This window comes from Plutella xylostella, chromosome 3, assembly GCF_932276165.1.
Source record: "Plutella xylostella chromosome 3, ilPluXylo3.1, whole genome shotgun sequence".
Lineage (NCBI taxonomy): Eukaryota > Metazoa > Arthropoda > Insecta > Lepidoptera > Plutellidae > Plutella > Plutella xylostella.
In genome coordinates this window covers 1144543-1166528 of record NC_063983.1, presented here as the reverse complement: position 1 = coordinate 1166528, position 21986 = coordinate 1144543, and the positions used below count along the sequence as shown (strand labels likewise).

The 21986-nt window shown below is 37.3% G+C and overlaps 1 protein-coding gene across 1 annotated transcript in view; it reads left to right on the top strand.

Annotated features, from left to right (window-relative positions):
- The window catches only part of LOC105387045 (potassium voltage-gated channel protein Shaw), a 174602-nt gene that overhangs the window by 90564 nt on the left and 62052 nt on the right, over window positions 1-21986 (top strand). Inside the window, exons 6-7 of the mRNA XM_038116817.2 lie at window positions 5456-5770; window positions 13820-14029. Coding sequence (XP_037972745.2) covers window positions 5456-5770; window positions 13820-14029 — 525 coding nt within the window. The remainder of the gene's footprint in view (window positions 1-5455; window positions 5771-13819; window positions 14030-21986) is intronic.

Below are 21986 nucleotides of genomic sequence, written 5' to 3'. Positions count from 1 at the left end.
ATAACCCCGTGATGCTCCACATTACAACACATGCCATCGCAACAACCTATCAATTCTAGCGGGATATCTATTTCCCTAAGTTCACAGTGACAGTATTCCGTATATTGGTTAATTTCTGCAATATCTCTTTCACCCCAAACTGCTTTATTGCGAGTCGGTTGCAACACATTTATTTTTACTTTGATAATTGTAATGTCACACAAAAGTTCCAAGGGAAAATGATCCGACCAAAATACGTCATACTGTACCTTAGCGCTTACTACCGACTGCCACGCCGCCCCGGTTACTACGCAATGGTCAAGCCACCGCATGCAATTGTGAACATCGCTTATGTAGGTATACGTGTCAGGCGGTAGTATCGCCATGTCAGCACATAACCACTTCTGTTCAGAGCAAAAAGCTAACATCTCTTCACAAAATAGTTGCCCAGGATGGGAGTTCCAGTCACCCAATATATAAACCGACTCAACACCCTGATTATCGATAATAGCGTTAATTTCACTCAAACATTCGACAAAATCCACTAAATTTTCATTAGAGTCCGTAGGCATGTATACAGAGAAGACCAGTAAAGAGCGCTCACATATATCAATTTTTATAGCCACTAGACGCACACTGTCACACTTAATTACAGACACACACTGAAATATAGTTTTCCGCCACAGTAGCGCCACGCCTCCGTAGGGCCGGCCGCGGAGCACGCCCGCGGCCGGGTCCACGGCGGAGTTGCCGACATAGCCGAAGTCTTCATGCACGGTACCTAACAGCTGTATTTAGTGTGGCAGCAGCCATGTTTCCTGGAGAGCTATTACATCCGCGGTTTTACATAGTTCTCTGATATTTTCCACAGATCTTTTCAGCGATTTACAATTAAATGTAGTGAATTTACATAGGTGACTGACTTTATCCATTACTTAGTTAAGTTCCCATTCTTGTTATCTGAATTATCTGAACTTCTTTGTTTATTTATGTAAACAAACCGCCTAAAGCTGATCCCATCAGGCCACAATAGGTCGTTATCTACAAATGTTGAGACTTTGTGTTTAGGCACCAAGATCTTATAGGCATTGTAGGCCCTCTCCTTTCTCATATTAATTTTTGTAGGTTTAACAATGAGCTGAGTTTTATTATAGATGTAGTCACTAACATCTTGCGCAGTTGTTTCCTTTGCGACGTTACTTATAAAAAGAGGTATCATCGTGTCAGCAGCTCGGTAAGCGTTTTTTTTTTACGTTTTAGTACCTACTTCATAAAAAAATATTTGTTCAAAATGGCCCTCTGAATCACCCCCTTTTGGCTTACTTTAGCATTTTTCTTACAAGCGTTTTTCGTTTGAGGTGTCTTTTAATTTATTAGTGCAATTTGTTTCTGTTTTTTATTGTTCAGTGTGTCAAATAAATGTTTCTTTCTTTCTTTCCTTCTTTCAGTAACTAGACATTGAAGTGAATAAGACAGTTTCAAGGTTAAGCCAGGAATAACTCAAAAAATCTGTAGACATGAAAATCTAACTTCATTATTCGTTCTTAAAATCAAATAATTATAAGAGTGAAATAAAAAAATAAACATAATTTCATGAAAATACCTTATAAACCCACAAATCCAATATCAAAATAATAAAACGTACTTCCCACGACGCAAACATATCGCTCCCAAGTGAGGTATCATAATCGGACATTTCCATCTCGGAGACAAAAAATAATGTTGTCCCCAGAACGATAACTCTTGATTCAACCTCGGAATACGGACGGCCGCTTATTTTATTCACCGCGGCGCCCCCGCAGCCTATTCAGAGGAAAATCTAAAAGGCTGTGCTTTGAATTTTAAACAAAAAGTGTAGTTAGTGGCAGTAGGCCAGCGCTCGTACGTAAAATGTACATATTTGGTAAAGTGCTACAATTTTCAATGGCCGCCCGCTTACTTTAGGTTATAAGGAAAACAAATCTTTTGTAGTTTCGGTTTAGTGTCTCCCAACTTGCTTTTGTTAGTTTAAAAGAAAGCTCATACGTGTAATCCTTCTTCCTAGAGTGTTTTTATCAAATACAAATCCTAACTAATATTGTAAATGCGAAAGTAGGTAACTGTTGTCAAATACAAATCCTAACTAATATTATAAATGCGAACAAAACTACTGAACGGATTTGAATGAAATTTGGTATATATACGGTCCAGGGTCTAGCCCTGGAAAAGAACATAGGCTACTTTTTATCCCGGAATTTCCACGGGAAAACTTTTTAAGGCGAATCGAAGTGCGGTAGAACAGCTAGTAATGTATAATTGTACTAGCTGGACTAGGGTCTGCCTCCGTGGTGAAATGAATTAATCAGTCAAATGATTGTTAGTCATTCACTTCCCAAAGTGCGTTGGTCGTGTCACCGATGTAAATAAAATTAATGTCTGAAGACATCAGCTGCCACTGCATGGGCATACAGTGAGGTTTATATTCGTTGTTAACGATCCCGTGCAGCGACAGCAGATTCGAAGAGACGTCCATAGAAAGTATACAAATATAAACCAGTAGTGATATTGTGAATTATGACACGGCAATCACGTCATATACATTCCAACCTTATATCGTTTGCCGCCAATATTTACCTTCACATTATTATCTGTGCGTTTACAGTCGATTTGCACAAATACAAACAACCATGATCGGGTCACAAATCTCTACACACAGTGACAACTTTATCTATCGGAAGAACTAACTGGCTGTACCCGGTAACAGGTTCGAATCTAGATTGAAAAATGGCAATAGGCCAAAAAGAGAGAACCTCAACCGTACCAACTGAATTCAATGCGGGGGTTTGGCATCGACCCCCGAACTCACGACTGTGACAATTTATGAAACGTCACTTGGGCCGAAAGTGGATTTAGTTTTTTAATAAAAGCTGATTTGTTTCGCTATTTACAGTGCCATAACTTGGTATGCCATATAAGAAGGTGGTACAGAAACCTGAACTCTTTGAGAGGAGTTAGGCTTTTTCCCTAGACTATTGGCATATAATATCATGGAATAATATTATTGTAAGTTAATAGGTATTTCGTGATAATATATCTCCAGTTATAATATTCTAGTCTATGATAATATCATCGAGCGCTTGGTTTGGTTTGATTTGAGTACACCCGAGTCCGCATTGTTTTATGGTTTTGACTAGTTTTGAGATACAATGTCATGTCAGCAAGAAGCCAAGAGAACAATTTCCCTAGCTAGGGACGAAATGAGATATTTTCTTTCTTTTCACTAGGTACGTATTATATAAACTATTGATTGATGATGTAGTGTAGAGGTTTGTATCCACACTGCGTGAGTATGGTACGAAACCTACAAAAATATTTCGTTTCTTTTTTATAAATGAATATGCGGATGATATTATTATGTGACTAGAAACTTTAGTGTCACGGCTGAAACACAACCATACCGCGATGTAGAGCTAGCTACAGTGCCGCCATCTATTAACTTGTAACGGAACTATATTTTCCTTGTTATACCTTCATAGCTGTTCCCGCGAGCTTCGCTTCGCCTTAAAAAGTTTTCCCGTGGGAATTCCTGGATAAAAAGTAGCCTATGTTCTTTCCCAGGGTCTAGACCATATGTATACCAAATTTCATTCAAATCCGTTCAGTAGTTTTGGCGTGAAAGAGTAACAGACAGACAGACAGACAGACACAGTTACTTTCGCATTTATAATATTAGTTAGGATTACACATATCATAGTCTGTTTTTAAAGGTTCTCAATTCGTCTGTATGTATGTTTTTTAATCTCAGATAATAAATTGACAGATTCTGAACGGTTCATCAATTGTTCCACGATTAAGTGATGTGTCGTTCTATTAGCAAGACAATTGTTTAGTGCCTATCTGAGATTAAAAAACAGATTTAGTATACGTTTCAGTTTGTCGAAATTTATAATAGTTTACGTTTTCTCGCATACAAAGCGGCGCCTCTAGCAGAAACTATCATGAAACTTTTGCCAGATCAATCTTAATTTTATTTCATTGTCGTCATTTGCAAAACCCGTACTAGAAGCCCAGATGTGAAATTTATAGGTATTAGTGTTTCCATCCATCTCATCACAAGTAATTTCACTTATCATAAAACCGCTTCATAATTTCATTATTTTCAAAATAGTTGTAAAACTCAGCACTCATTAATATTCATGCCATCTCAGATCTGAGGGTTGGCGATGCAAAATGGTGAATAATTTTACCTTTTGTATTCAGGACTGCCCATTTAATATGTAGTTATTCAATTTAATTTGTGAATGTAACTTGGTTACGCTGTTTTAAACTGAAGGTGAGAATGCTTGGCCACATTAAATTTGTTTTTTTTTAAGACGAAATTGCATACACTAAATAAAAAAATAATAATTTTAGGTGTGAATTTTATGTAGATAAAAAAATTTCCGGCAATTTTCATTAAATTTGTTCTTTAGGGGTGCGGTGTCTCGTTCACACTAAAACACAAATCCAACAAAAAACGTTCTTTACGTTTACGCTCCGTTGGCCCAAAGCTATGCATTTAAACTCAGTTGATGAATTTCTCGCTCAGTAGTGAGTAAGGGTACCATAGATGTACAGTCAGCTGCATAAGTAGCTATTCACTTTTGTACCTTGTCATTCTGAAACCGCCTATCAGTTCATTGAAACATTGACAGTTCTTCAGTTTGACAAGGTACAGAAGTGTATAGCTACTTATACAGCTGACCGTACTATGCTGCGTTGCTATGGATGCGTTTGATATCCATTATCCACCAATCATATTCATTGGTCCATATAGCACAACTTTAGTGAGAAAGCACGCTTACACTGGCTTGTGGTGTGATATGAAATATTCACATCTCTTCATCACGACCCACTGCTGGGGCACGGGTCTCGGGTATTTAGGCCTAGTCCACCACGCTGGCCAACCTGCGGGCGGCCAAGCAAGCTTGTGCTGAGAGAGTTGTCGGGTAAGTGGGTGACCCGACTGTCAGAGGTTTTTCAAGCTGTCCGGAGGCCTCTGACTAGGCTTAACGACTGCTGCCGAAGGGACCCACGGCTTAACGTGCGCTAAAAAGCACGGAAGCTTATAGAAAAGAAGCACTTGAAATCGGTCACCGCTCGACTACGGACGTTTCTCTTAATGCATGCAAGTGCGAGTTTTTACACCGTTCTAATAGTGGCGAGTAAACTCGAACTCGCAGGGAGAATCGCCACCTAGCGTCATACCAATTCCAGTAAATTTTCACTGCTCGACTTGAACGTAGAGTTTTGATTCATCAATTTTATAAATATAGTAACCCACCTGGTTTCAAGTTAACCCTTTCGAGTTGAATATTCACAGTAAGACTCGAGACCGTTGATAAAACAACCCCTTATACATATAATAATATCAATCGGATTAAAGTAGGGTGTAACCGTAGACATATATAAATAACATTCCAAGACATAATACCAATCAAAACTTTCTTTGTTCCAGGTAGCACCGAACATTATAGAGTTTATCAAATCGCCAGTGAACCTAATAGACTTTATAGCAACGCTAAGTTTCTACATGGACGTAGTGGTCGAAATAACTGAAGTGAGAAAAAACGTGGACAGAGCCGACATTCTAGAGTTTATCTCCATAATAAAGATATTGAGGTTGTTCAAACTGACCAGACATAGTCCGGGGCTGAAGATTTTAGTGCATACGTTTAAGGCTTCGGCCAAGGAGTTGACACTGTTGGTTTTTTTTCTCGTGCTCGGCATCGTGATATTTGCGAGCCTCGTGTACTACGCGGAGAAGTCACAGGTGAGTTGTTGTTGATATCAGCTTAAACTTAAGGCATTAGTGCCAATTTCTCCATAGTCGGTTAGAGCATAACTAGGGAGTAGTGGTTGACTTTTGACACATCTGTCATGAATTATATAATGGAGATGACGTTTAATTTATAAATCAATCCCTGTCGGTTAGATAACTCACTATGGAGAAATTGGCACTTAGGGTGCTCCGCTCACTGCCAGAGTCAAGGCGGAGTCTAGGCGGCATCGCGAACGGCTTTGAGGCGCAGACCTTATTTACATTTTCGCGTTGCCACGCCTGCACCTCGCCTCCGCCGCGACTCTTGTGCAGTTAACGGAACGCCTTACGGTGATTCCCCATGGGTGCGTTGCGTAGCGTCATCACAAAGAAACGGTAATTAAAAAGGTATGGCAGTGATGTCGCTGCGACGACGCTACGCACCAATGAGGCCTCGCCTTTATGATGTGTCGTTGCAAGTAACTATGGGCCTAAATAAATTTTAGTAGTACTTAATGTTGCGCTTGCGAGATGTTCACCTGATTCTGCATATTATACATTTCAATAGCTACCTGCACCTGTTTAGCGACTGGGTATCAATTGCGAAAGCGATATCTTTTCTTAATCATAAGTATCATAAGACTGATAAGGCACTGGCGGGTCGTCACGATTCCGTGGAGACTACCCGACGTTAGAAGTACCGAGCTCCTCACAATTCTCTCACCCGTGGAGACAGCCTTAACGGCATATATGCTCCTAGTAACGATTGAGTTACCAACTAGAACCACAGCCTTATATAGGGTCCGATTACACCTAACGAGTACAGTGGTGAGACAGTATCCTCGAATGAACGGCTAGCAAGTGACCGAGTGCGCGGTACACTGTACACTGTACAGAGTACACTGACTTGCCACTGTACTCGTTAGGTGTAATCGACCCATTATTCAAATATGCGTTTCCATCTCCGCCCGTCCGATGTAACTTTACGCCGCGACAGACTGTGGCGTCCGGCCCGGATAGCGCCACCCGGACCGGATAGTGTGACCCGGACCGGATAGGACCGGACGGATAATGTCCGGTTTCACTTCTCGAGGGTTTCAATAAAAACGTTACACGTTCCTATCAGATATTTTTTGCTGGATTATTTCATTTAAAATGCAGTCTGAAAATACTTATTTCGCTTACAATAAGCTACATGATATACTTGAAAAATTAAGTACTTAATCAACATCCTCTTTTTAAATGGACATGAAATTAAGTACCTACTTATACAATAAAATACCATAACTTTATCATACAGCTGCGTTTTCAGGCGACGTTCCATTTAAATTGAATAAAAGTTATTTCACCATTTCCTACCAATGTATCCAGTTAATCAAAATGAAATATCGGATTCAATATTGCAGTCCCCGCTATTGTATATTTAAACGTATTCGTCATTTTGGAAGCGATTTGTTCAGTGGAAGTACTGTTGAACGCAAGCCCGTATTTTTAACTAAATATTTAAATATTACGCAAAATCGCCGAGGGTCATAGCAGTTTCGATGTGTTGGATCAGTTCGACTGAACGGCGTTTCGCTTTTCACGCTTCGTTTTTCAATTTTTTATCTCTATTCGAAAATCCGTGTATCACATCACAACTGATATTACTTAAAGGTCCACTGCCAATTCAGCTTGCAGACTTCAAAAAGTACTTAATTAAAATTCAAAAGTTTAAAGGTTTTATTCATCGTACAAAAATATACATGCCATTAATTTGTTGAACGTCAATAAACTACTCGTATACTCCCCTAAAAGCCTGTGACTGGCCGTTACAAGGGTTCGTTATCGACGTCGACGTAGAATGTTTACAGCGCCGCATTTATGGTCAATCGCAATATAGTTACGTTTATTTACGTCGATAACGAACCCGTGTAGCGGCAGCTGAAAGAAAAACAACAGCGTCCAGCACTAACTATTCGTATGTAATCTACAATAAATAAAATACGTCTTTATTGGAGTGAAAAAGCCTTTTTTACCTAAAATGTCGGTCATAAAGTACAAAAAACCATTCCAACTGGCTTTGCATATGCTAAAGCTTTAGATAAGTCTGGTAATGCCAAAATTCGAGGCACGTAGGTGTTTTATAAGTTATATTATACATATTATAAGTGTACAGTGTACAAGGATGGTGTGCTAGACCGTAATGTATTCAGCATGCGTCGTTAAATAAATTGAAAGCCTGACCCAAACGAAAAAAAGGTTGTAGGTACATATTTTATAACGTAGGTACAACAATATAATATTCAAACTTACGCAGCGACGTAATAATCTACAACAAACAAACGATACCACACACTGATAAAATAAATAATAAATTTTTGAAAAAAAAAAACACAATTAAAATATGTCCCCTGTAAGAGGAATTTCATAAAAAAGCTCTTACAAAATGTTAAAACCAATTTGCTTCCAAAGGCTTGGACATAATTCACTTACTACACGTTTTTACACAATATTACGACGCACGACATAGCTGTTTGTCAATTAGCATGCATAATATTGAGTGGTGTTTTAAGGTAAGCGTCCTTTCGGCATCGTAAGCAACGGACGCATCACATTCAGTATTATTGAACAAACAAACACACACTCACACCTTGTACTAATGTACTTCCTTGCGGGGTAGACAGAGGTGCATTGCTGCACCAACTTTTCGCCAGTCTTATGTTAGTCCCAATGTAATAGGGGGCGGGTTATTGCCATTTGACGGGCACATCCAAGACCCGATAAAAAATATCTGTGTTTAAACAAATATCTGCCCTAGCCGGGAATCGAACCCGGGACCTTCGGCTCAGCAGTCAGGGTCACTAACCACTACGCCATTTGGTCGTCAGAATGATAGGTATAGACATTTACACAAGTGCGTCCACTTCATCGGCATTGCCGCCGCCGCCGTTTCTCCATACATTTATAAAATCCGTTCGGTTTGCTACGTATATACGATGCCGATAGGTTGACGCTTCCATATAATAAACCTGTAGCTGTTATTCGCAAGATTCGCTTCGCCTTAATGAAAATATCGACCAGATATGTGCTATGCAAAATATGCAAGCTGAAGTGGCAGTGGGCTGGTCATATCTGCCGAAGAACCGATAACCGTTGGGGTAGACGAGTTCTCGAGTGGAGACCACGAACAGGCAAACGCAGCGTGGGACGCCCCCCTCCCCGCTGGACTGACGACCTTAGGCGGGTAGCCGGTAGTGGTTGGATGAGGAAGGCCGAGGACAGAGAGTTGTGGCGCTCCTTGGGAGAGGCCCATGTCCAGCAGTGGATGATTATTGGCTGATGATGATGTGCTATGCTACGTATCTATGGTGGGTAGGTTTTAAGCTGTTAATAAAACCACAGGAATATTTCAGGCTCCTGATAACAAATCATCGGCTGTCGCAATCTTTTTTCTTTTAGCGCAAACTATTTGGCCAGTGGCCAGCATTCACTGGACGTTGAGATCGCAGAAATGAAATACTGTTTAGTGACATTTTAAAATCCTGAAAATTCAAGTGATATAACAACTTTAAAATCCACACAATTACAAGATGAAAATGTTGTCCTTCATTCCAGTTCCCTGTAATGAAATACATAAGTATAGCAAGTGCAACTGTCTGGTTATTTTTTTTGTGATAATACAGCAGTTATCTCATAATAGATTGGCTATACATTTTTCTAACTGAACCGTTGACAAAAAGTATGCGACACTCTGACTGTGACACCTTATAACAAGTAGTTTCAATAATTAATACTTTTTTTATCTGCAACCTCTTTTTAACCGACTTCGAAAAAAGGAGAAGGTTCTCAATTCATCTGTTTGTATTACTGAATGTCTATACTGTCCACAGTGACATTTAATAATATAATCCCCTAATCTTAAATGCTCAGCTTATTCAAAATAATGGCAGAGATTCGTTAACAATCTCTTTACAAACCCTAATGTGTATATTCAATAGGCGACTTGACTTTGTGCCAAATTTGATCTGTCTGTATTCAATTCGTAACAGTTGATCGAGCTGTATGGACCGGGATATCCATTAAGTGTTTCATTAAATCATACTCCATTCGCCATTATCTTTGATAGTCAATTTACTATCCATATTGGAAGGCTTTAGGATGACGAACAGACAAAGCACTGAAATATTTGCAATATTGTCTACTGAGTGTTGCCAAAGGGGTATATAACGAACTAAAGTTGTTCAGAATTACGATTTGAGTCACCCCATCCAGTCTATATTACCTACTTTAGTAACACTCTGTACATTAGTTTTTCCAAATATTATTATGTACTATCCCATCTATGTTCAAAATTCCGGATTCGACACAAAAAACTTCGGTGGAGTAAAATCTTCCCTTTTTATTTTAGTAAAATTGAAGAATGAATATTGTTTATGTTATCTTTAGAGGGTCTTGGGTCATCTAGAATTTTATAGACCCTTGCCCGAAAACACAAATTCAGTAGGTAATGTATTATTTTATTTACAGCCACTCCGGTCAAATGAGATATAAAACTGTGCAGAATATACCTATAAAGATCCTTTTTGATGATTTGTAATAGGTACCTACGGCTATTTTATTAACCTGAAGATGTAAACGCTCAAGTGACGGCGACTAATCGATTTCAACGTATAATCATAACAACATAGTTTATCAAATACTTTTACTTTTTTGGTAGGAACATTTAAAAATGTACGATCATGTGCTTTTCCTATCGCGAACTTTTTTTGACAACTACATATTATTAAATTATGGATTCAAAATTTATTGTATTTGACATTAATTACTTCGTAAACGTTATTATGTTTTGACTTCGCGATAAGGCCCCTGTTGAGTGAAATAGATCAGGCTAATCACAGCACCAGTAGATTATTAGGATTAATAAAATAAACAAAAGAAAAATCTATGAAAACAAACGTATTTCACAAACAAAAAAAAAAAAACATAAAACTGTCAATTAATACCACGCCATATATTATGATAAAGAATTCACTCATTGATTAAATAAGTATTTCACCCAACTACAACCAAACTTGAGATATGCTGTGAGGGTGGATTTATTCAGCCTACTAAATATTCCGTGGAGGGAACGTAGGCAACTTAGATCCGTATGCTGTAGCCATCTGGCTCGCGATACTGTGTTAGGAAACTTGAGTAATACTCAGGGGTTGCGATTGAGATGTTGCGAATTTAAAGATTACAAAAATTTTACGTTTTCGGAAAACGTTTACTTTTTCTTTTGTCAATTGCATATTGTATTATCCTTATCCTTACTAAACTGTGTCTGTCTGTCTGTCTGTTACTCTTTCACGCCAAAACTACTGAACGAATTTGAATGAAATTTGGTATACATACGGTCTAGACCCTGGGAAAAAACATAGGCTACTTTTTATCCCGGAATTCCCACGGGAAAACTTTTTAAGGCGAAGCGAAGCGCGCGGGAGTAGCTAGTACTTAATATTTTAAAAATTACCGAAACTTTATAAAATTAAGGAATGTTTGGAAAAAAAGACTAACTAACTAAAAGTCATCAATACCTTACCAACTAATACTTAGCTGTGAGAAATATATTTATTAGGTATTGAACATTGACGGAAATGTATTGCAAGTTCCAGTTACCACTGGACTAGTGGAGTGTGAGAGATTTGTGGAGGATTAGATTTATTCCTGAATTCCGGTTCTGGAAAGAATACTTTATTTTATGTATTTTAGTTTACAAGAAATAAAAATGGCCTGTTTTGTTTATCAAATATCAATAGCTTGAATTGAGTTTACATAAATAGGTAATTACTATTAGTAGTAGTAGACGGCTGAATGGTGTAGTGGTTAGACCCTGACTGCTATGTCGAAGGCCCCAGGTTCGATTCCCGACTGGGGCAGATATTTGTTTAAAACACAGATATTTGTACTCGGGTCCTGGGTGTTGATATTTATATATAGTATGTTTACAGTATTTAGTATGTTTGTGTAGATATATCAGCTGTCCGACACCGGACGCACACAGGTGCTGGTGCTTGGGGTCGGATGGCTGTGTGTGAGATGTCCCCTCATATTTATTTATTTATTTATGTATCGTGTGTCACTTGGAGGATAGGTATACGTCTAAAGTCCATATTCTTCTTGCACCTCTCTTGGAAACAGTTGTGAGTGTATCAATGGATTACATAAATCGATTGCAGAAGACGTTTTGACTAAGTAGGTAGGTCCTTCTATTTTCCAAAGAAATTCAATTTACTTTCGCAGTGCTTCAAACATATCAGACCTACCTTCTAAAAATATAAACTGTTTTTAAAACATTTTGAGAATATACACCTTATTGAAAACCAAATATTCACATAAATGAAAGAAAAGCACTACAGCGGCAGCATCCAGCGACTAACGACATAAAATAACCGTTACCGTTGCACTTTCGAAAAGAATAAAAATTTGAATTTCATAAATGGAATCACATTATGACGCGCAGTAAAAATTTATACGGGCAGTTAGAAAAGGATGTTATAAATCAAAAGGAGGTGACCCAGGTGGTCAATAAAAAAAGTTCTTCGAATTATAGAATTTTCGAAAAATTATTATTGTTTCACTATATTCATGAAAGTTGTTGGTCGCTTGACTTTTTTGTATGGGGAAAATATGCTTTTTTATATGAATTCCAAAAAGTTTAACAACTAAGTTACGAGTCGAGTACACCACTTTAGTAACACCAACACATAATAATATATTCGTAGCACAGTAGTCTTTTTAATGCATTTGCGATTGTTGCAGCCCAGTGAATCGGATAATAATGTTTTTATTCGGTTTTCAGTATTCAATATCGACGTTGAATTCGTTTTTCTGCTTAAAAAGACAGCGAGTAAATTACGCGGCGATGATCCAAGCGTTTCAAGAGAGATGGCAATTTATATTTTAATCAAGTGTTTAAATGCAATGTAAACTGTATTTTATCCTCGATGGGAAAAAAAGAGTAAAAAGTGTGTCGTGTCGTGTGTTGTAATGAGGACCTGAAACGGATGGATCGCTTTAGAATAGAATAGAATAGAATATTTTTTATTTGCATGAATGTAGGTAAATGGCAAGTTATTACAAATTATAAGTACAGCTACATCCTGCCCTTTGGGGGCGTACAAATATTATTACATGAGTATTTGGTGCATGCATACCATTAATAATAAAATTACAAAATACAAAGCTAGTCATAATATATTATATTACAAATTGTCAGCAAAAAATTCACGTACATTATAATATGTCTTTTCTACAAGAAGTTTTTTTAATTGATTATTTTTGAATTATTTTTTAAAATATTTATTTCTATTTAGCGTGTTCGGAAGCAACTTTCTCGAGTGACATATCACCGCAAGACTGCAAAATTTTATAGATTTCAATAGAATTTACTTGCCAATCTTTTCACCACAGTGACAAACCCTAGCTTAGCTCTAGTGCCTCTGTCGTAAAGTCATAACACACACACACACATACACGCACTCACGCCGTGTACTAATGTACTCCCTTGCGGGGTAGGCAGAGGTGCATTGCTGCACCCACTTTTCGCCAGAGTGTTATGTTAGTCCCAATGTAATAGGGGGCGGGCCTATTGCCATTTTACGGGCACATCCAAGACCCGAGAACAAATATCTGTGTTTAAACAAATATCTGCCCCAGCCGGGAATCAAACCCGGGACCATCGGCTCAGTAGTCAGGGTCACTAACCACTACGCCATTCGGTCGTCATAATCATCATCGGTGTATTTATAATATTTCGTTGAAAACTTGTGACTACATTAGTTTATACGTTTTTTTATTTTTATTTTGGGAAAACCTACAGTTTGATGTATTATAAGGTTCGCTCTATCTATACGTAGATATTGCATATGTTTATAACGTGCTCATGTACTTCTAGTAGTAAAATCATAGAACTTATAACTTCAAAACCGGCTTCGTCTTACAATTTCCTCTCCCAACGGAGGTTAGCAGTCATCCCGCCAAATTCCACCATCACCTTCCAACACCACAACCTCTGACTCCATCTATTACTTATTCCAGGATAACCCAGACAACCAGTTCAAGTCGATCCCGCTCGGCCTCTGGTGGGCTATCGTCACCATGACGACCGTGGGCTACGGCGATATGGCCCCCAAGACCTACTTGGGCATGTTCGTGGGCGCGCTGTGTGCGCTCGCCGGGGTGCTCACGATAGCCCTCCCGGTGCCTGTCATCGTGTCCAACTTCTCCATGTTCTACTCTCATACGCAGGTATGTGGCGTTAAGCTTATAATAACTAAGAACTGATTTTTCAATAGTCAGATAAAAGTTATCTGGGGAAGAAAATTGTTGCTGTCACTGTTTAATACAAACATTCAGATGCGACAGCATCATAATTATTCCTCAGATAACTTTTATCTGACTATTGAAAAATTAGCCCTTATTAACTCACTTTTACTAATCTACTTTCATAGAGTCGCGTATTATGTATGACAGATCGGAGTTTTCTAGAATAATATGAATAGTTAATAGGTCTCAAACGTTGCTGATAAGATGGCTGGTGCCCTCTTGTGAAGGTTTTCTGTATTACCGCGTTATCATAAAAGAAACACAACAATATGAAAACCTTAGATTTTTTAGAGATTCCAAAATCTGTGTTTTGTTTTACAGTCAAGCTTGCTCTACCTATTATTATTTTTTGTAATTTTACTGCACATTTTATAGAGAATTCTAAAAGAATTTTTCTATATCTAAATACCTACCTACCTATATATGGCTCTCTATGTACTTGAGAAAGATAAATAATTACCATAATTCGCTCCTAAAACAATAATAAAATAGTTTTTTTTACTGTAAATTTATATTTTGATCTTCACCCGATACAGCAATATAATTGCCTCGGCCTAACCCTAGGAGGTGCAAAATGTCCCTATCTTGCGAGAATGCTTGATAACCTGTCCAAAATATTTCGTCACATTTCCAAATATTTTCTTATTATTTGCAGCCATGACATTACCTGTAACTTGGGTAGGGTGCATTGTTGAAAAACGTACCTATCCTGTCAATAAATAGGGCCAGTTGAGCGCAAAAAAAACGGATGGATCCTCAAATTATGTTGTACGAAATTGTGTCTTCAAGCATCAAGTTACAGACCCTATTTACATGTACGTCTTCTACCGAGCCATTGTCCTCAGAAAGTGGTATTTTTTTCGGAAAACATTCAAAATGTGCGAATTACACGTATACAGGGATAGGTACTCGTACAGTGAATATTTTTGTAATAGGACATACTCGTATAACTTGAAATAATGATCGACGAAATAGACGGCCGACTTTTGTAGTGGTTAGTGACCTCGACTGCTAAGCCGAAGGTCCCGGGTTTGATTCCCGGCTGGGGCAGAAATTTGTTTAAAGACAAATATTTGTACTCGGGTCTTGGGTGTTGATATTTATAATTAATATATATCTATCTATGTATTTGTGTAGATATATCAGCTGTCCGATACCCATAACACAGGCTCTGCCTAGCTTGGGGTCGGATGACCGTGTGTGAGATGTCCCCACATATATACATGATAGGATATCAAAATAACAACTCGAAATAATGATCGAATATTGAAATCGTAAGTGTACAGTGCATACTTCTGTAGAAGCACAGGTAACAACATTACCATATTAATTAATTTAGCCACGGATTAAATGCATGTTCCGGCAAATTGCATTCCAACTAGAAGTTTGCTCCAAACAGGTTACGTAGCAAAACTGGCGATGAAGTAGCAAATTCGCTTTTGGGATAGCTTCAATGATCTTATATTCAGGATATTGTGAAAAAGAATGTAATTTTACGTTCATAATATCATTATGTTAGAGAATCTATTTAAAATGATCGTAGTCATCTTCGAAGCTAACTGTAACTAGCGAAATTCAAAGATTAGCATGTCTCTATTACAGCCAATCTTGAGGCGTTGAATTAATAATTAAAGTGTTGTTCAATGTTAAAAGCCTCGAGAAAAATGCAGCCTAAATTTCATATTTAAATTTAAATTAGGTATCTCACATCATTCACAAACCGTCCGGACGCTGTACCTTAGATGCTAAATAACAATTACAGTTATTAGGTATTCAAATATTTTTTTATAAATTGCATAATACCTAATTTATAAAACATAAGTGCTCTGATTCATATCACTTAAATCCCAATTTATTATTTTATAAAAACTCGGCGAGTAACAGACTTTCTGAGTAAAGTTAATGTGGTGTAAAACTTGTTGGAGCGGCTAAAACACAGTATCTTTCTTGCGTCCTTTATCTATCGTAGCAAAAACAATATGGGTGACCCTTTTTATGCACGGACCGACGTTTATACTTAATTTCTAACTAATAAAACAGGTCTTATGGGAAACCAGTAACGTTATGGTACAGTATAGTTATATTTTACGAAACTAAACGGCCAAAAGGACTCTTTATTTCACTCAAAACAGTGTTCTATTTTCAAAGCTGGTTTTGCATTTCCAAAACAAAAGAACGACAGTAGTAATTAGATAGAAGCTGCCAGTATTTTGAAATCAAACGCGCGACCTATTTCGCGTTAAAAAATACAAAGCCTAAAAAAAGACAAAATAGGCGCGAAAATTCAGTGTTTTGAAAATAGAATGTGTTGCGTTGCTGACGTCACTGTTATTAAATCGACACGTCATAGTACCTCGCCAGAGATATTCATATTTCAACACGACTCGACTCCTAAATAAATGTTGTTTTGATACTCTATATTTTTTTTAACATTATCATTCATCTAAATTTCCAAAATATCAATAATCAATTCAATATGTTTTAACTCCATATTAATTTTTTTTATTTTGGTGAATGCCTTTTGATTGTTGTAAAAAAAAAAAAAAAAAAAAAAAAACACGCACTCACGCCTTGTACTAATGTACTCCCTAAGTAAAAAACGTTTATTTATAAATTTTTTAACATTGTAAATTGTTTATTTTGCAACATCGATAAACATCAAAGTCAAAGTGCAGACGAAGATGGAAATTCCAATAATTGGCGCAAGAAGTTGCAACCGCTGAGTGGGTTTTCATGAAAAGCTGCGTTTACACCGAGGGAATTTAATATTATGCAGTAGATAAAAAAACAATAAAAAATCATATTGCAGAGTAGCAACATGTACGTTCAGCTGCACAAGTAGCTATACACTTTTGTACCTCATCAAACTGACGAGCCGTCAATGTTTCAATGAATTGATAGGCGGTTTTAGATTGACAAGGTACAAAAATGTATAGCTACTTATGCAGCTGACTGTTCATACCAACACATAAACAAACTTAATGGTAATTGTAATCGTTATCGAATGCAAGCGTAGCATAGAGCATCCTTCGACCCGTTTGACTGACCTTTAGACCTTTTCCAAAGAGCAAATCAACTATGTCCTCAGCCTTCCTCATCCAGCCAGACAGGTATGTCTTCAGGTTGTCGGTCAAGCGAGCTGGAAGGCGCTCCATGCTACACTTACCTGTTTGTGGTCTCCACTTGAGACACGGTTTATCCCATAGGTCATTGGTTTTTCTTCACATACAAAATAATATAATACGGCCAGCACACTTCTACTTCTGAATGCAGATTTAAAGAGCTTTGTTTACTTTGGAATCACTGACCATTCCGAAAACATCCGGTGCTTGCTTAGGTAAATCAAGACCCCAGTAACAAATCGTAATTTATTCGTAAATTCTATAGTAAACTTGACCCTATTTGAACATAAATATTCTTCCACCCAAAGGTTGTCTAGAAAAATCGCTTTTAGTGATAAGACCGCCTTTTTGTACCTATGTGTTTGTATATAAACTTTATACATTCTGTTCTTGTGTACAAAAATAAATAATATTCTATCTATCAATTAACCACAACGAATCCAACCGAGCAAAGTGCGTTGGGTGTAAACGCGCCTTCTTAATCTCAGAAGCGACGTTTGCAATAGGAAATATAACTTTGATTTGCATCCAGACTAATGCAAGAAATTGAGATTACTTGTTTTCCCCGAAGTCGGCTTAAATGTTATATTTGCTGTTAGTTGAATTTAACGTTTAACTTTATAACTTATTTTATATAACTATAATAATATTATTTTTTAGAAATTTATAGTTTCTATGTGTAAAATCTGACAAACAGCAAGCGTATGGATGGGGCTTGACAAACAGCAAGCGTATGGATGGGGCTTTAGGATTAAGTACTTATTGTGTTTGGCTATAAAAGCCATTTTCTTTCTTTCTTTCTTTCTTTCATAATATTAGTTGTTGGCTTTTTAACTTTCCACTGGAACCGTCCCATTGATTATTTATTTATTTATTGCACAATATAAAAATAAATAAAATAATAAAAATAGTTTTATTGTTCAAGTAAAGGTACATATTGATTCAACATTATAGAAGTTACAGTACGTTTATGTACTAAGATATGGAAAACTTCCAATACCTGTACTAGATATAATCTGTATTACAGGTATCAGTGCCCTCCTTGGAATTGTTCTTATATAGGTAGGATGTAGTCGTTTTTTACATTTTTATGTACTTAATTTGTTTTTAAAGTTAGGTTATATTTTAGGTAGGTACCTTTAAAATTACATAAAAATGAAAAGAAAATAAAAAAATTATAATAATTTAGCATGCTTTGTTGTGTATATGTGTAAATGACTGTGTACCTATGTGTGTTAATGTATGTGTGTAAGTGTATATGTGTGAATGTGTAAATGGGTTTTGTTAGTATGATTGATTGTGTAAATTTCTATGTCAAAGTGGTCGACTGTCTTTCATCAAATTTACAGTGTTTGTGTTATCTAAGTAGTAATGGTAAGCAACTCCTCTGTTTCGATATATGATAGCTTCAACAAGTAGTTCCTGATGCTTCTACTACATTCTTGATACGGTGTGTCAAATATATCAAGAACTCCATTCAATCTGTTATACAGCAATTTACACAAAAAGTACTGAAAACGTTGTGCAAAAGTCGTTCTACATCTTTCAGTTATTGACACAATATCTTTACGACGTCTGTCTCTATTTGTGTTGGATGTATTGACACGCCTGTGTTGTAGAAGTACCGAGTGCTGTATGAACAACTGTCTAACTGTCAAAACTTCGGACTTCTGGTAAACCACCAGAGTAGGTGTTAAGCGAGGCAAGAAGTGGATAACCTTAAGGACTGCCCTCTGTGCTCGCTCAATTTTGATAAGGTGTGTCTTCGCTGCACCACCCCACACACCAATACAATATAGTAGTAGTGATTGGCATAGTGCAAAGTATATAGTTTTCATAACTTTAGGGGTGGCTGCAAATCTGATGTTTTTGAATATGCCAATTAACTTCCGAATGCGCGAGGACAAGACGTTTATATGTTCTCTAAAAGTGAGACCTTCATCCAATATTACACCGAGATATTTAATTTTAATAACTTTTTCTAGTTTCTGAGAGTTACAGTTACACAAAGATGGAATTACAGCATTAGTTGAACATAAAAGAGAGTGTGCAGTTAGAGAAAATATTGAGTTTTTAGGTTGTGTTGTCGATACCATGGAAAAAGTCATGTATTTGGTTTTTTCTATATTAAGACTAAGGCGATTTAGACCAAGCCACTTCGTTATTACATTCAATCCATCTTGGGCATCGTTAAAAACCAAGTCCCATGTGCTTCCTCTAAACAGTACTGCTGTGTCGTCAGCAAACGAGGAAATGTAGCTATTTTTGATGTTGAGATTACAGAGACCGTTTATGTAGATCAAGAATAAGGTTGGGCCAAGGATACTTCCCTGTGGGACACCATATTTGACTGGGAGAGGTTCACTCATCTTATCGCCAACTTTAACCGTTTGAGTTCTGTCACTAAGGTAGCTTTTAAATAATTGTAGCTGGAGTGATCGAACACCAATGTTTTCGAGCTTCTCTATAAGAATTGGTATTGAGATGGTGTCGAACGCCTTGCGAAGATCTAGGAATATTGCGAGACATCTATCTTTTTCGTCCAATCCCCTGGCTATTTTCTCTGTTAGCTGTGATACGGCATCGGCAGTCGATTTACCTCGACGAAATCCAAATTGATTTGGTGAAAGTAGGTTGTTTTTTTCTAAGTATCGAATGAGTTGGTTGTTAAGGATTTTCTCAAGAATTTTTGATATTGTAGGTAAAATAGAGATGGGTCGATAATTGCTCAAGGTTGCCTTATCACCATCTTTGTGAATAGGAGTGATTACAGATTGTTTCAAAACTTGTGGGAAAATGCCTGTTGATATTGCAAGATTACATATGTGAGTTAAAGGGGCAGCCAAACTGGGTATGTTTTGTTTTAAGATTTTTGATGAAATATTGTCATTTCCTGATGATGCCGTATTCTTGAGAGAGTTTATCAAGGTGATTACTTCCGATAAGTCAGTTTCCAACAAGACAAATGAATTAGGACTGTGGTCTTCAGTACATTTAGCATTATTGAATGGCGGAAGATCTTTTGCGAGATTTTCACCTACGTGCGCAAAGTAGTCATTTGCGGCATTAACAGCCTCGATTGGATCTTTAGTTATCAAAAGTAAGTCCTTGGGAGCAGATTTATTCGGCTTGAAACGAGTAATTTCATTAATAACTTGCCAGGTCTTTTTTACGCATTGAGTATGAATGGTCTGGAGACGAAATAGGCAGACGTTCCCCTCTGGCGGGGTGGTAGGCCAGAAAGGCCCACCGATTTATAAAAACTAGTTGCAGTCTCAATTTTCACTAGACTCAATCTAGTTGGCAAAGCGTTCGTTTCATAGAAAATGATTTGTTTACATACTAAAATGACAGCTTCAATTCATAGAATATCCGGATTGCGGATTTGATCACAGATTTGGTCATGGTTTATTGTTATTAGCTGTTTCCTAGCAACCAATATCAAAAAAATCCAATAGTGATGTACCGGTATGTAGATATGTATTAATCGACAAAAAAGGTCATAGTTGGGAAGCGTCCGTAGTCGAATTGGCTTCAGTAATCGTGACTGATCACTGAGGTTAAGCAACAACTGACACGGTCAGCCATTGGTAGGTACAGCATGAGTTACCGATTTCAAATGGTTCTTTTCTGGACGCTTCCGTGCTTCGGACGGGACGTTAAGCCGTGGGTCCCGGTTGCTGCTTCGGCAGCAGTCGTTAAGCATAGTCAGAGGCCGCCCGAAGGGGCGGCTTGAAAGCATCTGACCGTCGGGTTGCCCACTAACTCGACAACTCCAGTGCATTGTACTCATTCAAAAACGGCGATACGGCTCGCGACCTATCACGTGAGTATAAATGTACAGCGAAAAGCGGGTGACTTCGTTTAATAATCATTCCTAATTAAATTGAACTATAACTAATTAATTTGAAATTAGTATTTCTAACCCATGTTCTCGAATTCATCGATAACACTTATCGATAATTGTTACATCCATTGGCAAGAAAAATGAAGACACTGTGTTCATTATTAAATGTCACTTCACGTAATCCTTATTGCTGGGAAATAAAACTCATAATGATATGTCCCATGAGACATAATCATGGTAAACGGTAAAATTTCCCCCCGCAAAAATTGGCAGACTTTTTTGTATCAAGAAAGATCGCTAAGGCGCTTCCCGAGGGTACACCCGAGTCCGAGTTGTTCTATGTTTTTACGTTAGTATTGCTTGCCATTTCTAGTATTGATTTTTCGTGTTGAAGCTTTAGCTTTTTAAGTAATGCATTACAGAAAGGAGAACGGCAGTGGGCGTACCGCCTTTTTTTTGGAGCGTTTCAGAACCATGTTTTCACCATTTATTAATACAGTGTAGATAAGGTATTTTCAGTAATTACAATATTTTTAGAAGTCGGGGGAAAAGAAAAAATGATAAATGAAGAATATTTAAATCTAAGGATAATGGAACGTAAAAACAAACATATAGAAAACGGAACGTAACAACAGTGGTGCCAGACCTCGGAATATTACCAGCAAATCCGAGCAAAAAAGTAATCGAATAGAAATATCGATACATTCTTAAATACAAAAGATATTTTATTTATCAATAAATTACATGTTCTGGTACTATTTGTGCCACAACTAGTACATTTGGTTTATAAAATATCATTATATTTAAGTCTTGAAGACTTTTATCCATAGTAAACCATTTTCTTTTTCTCTTTATTCGATTCACTATAATCGATATTTTTTGAATATTTAAATCTAATAACACTGAATCT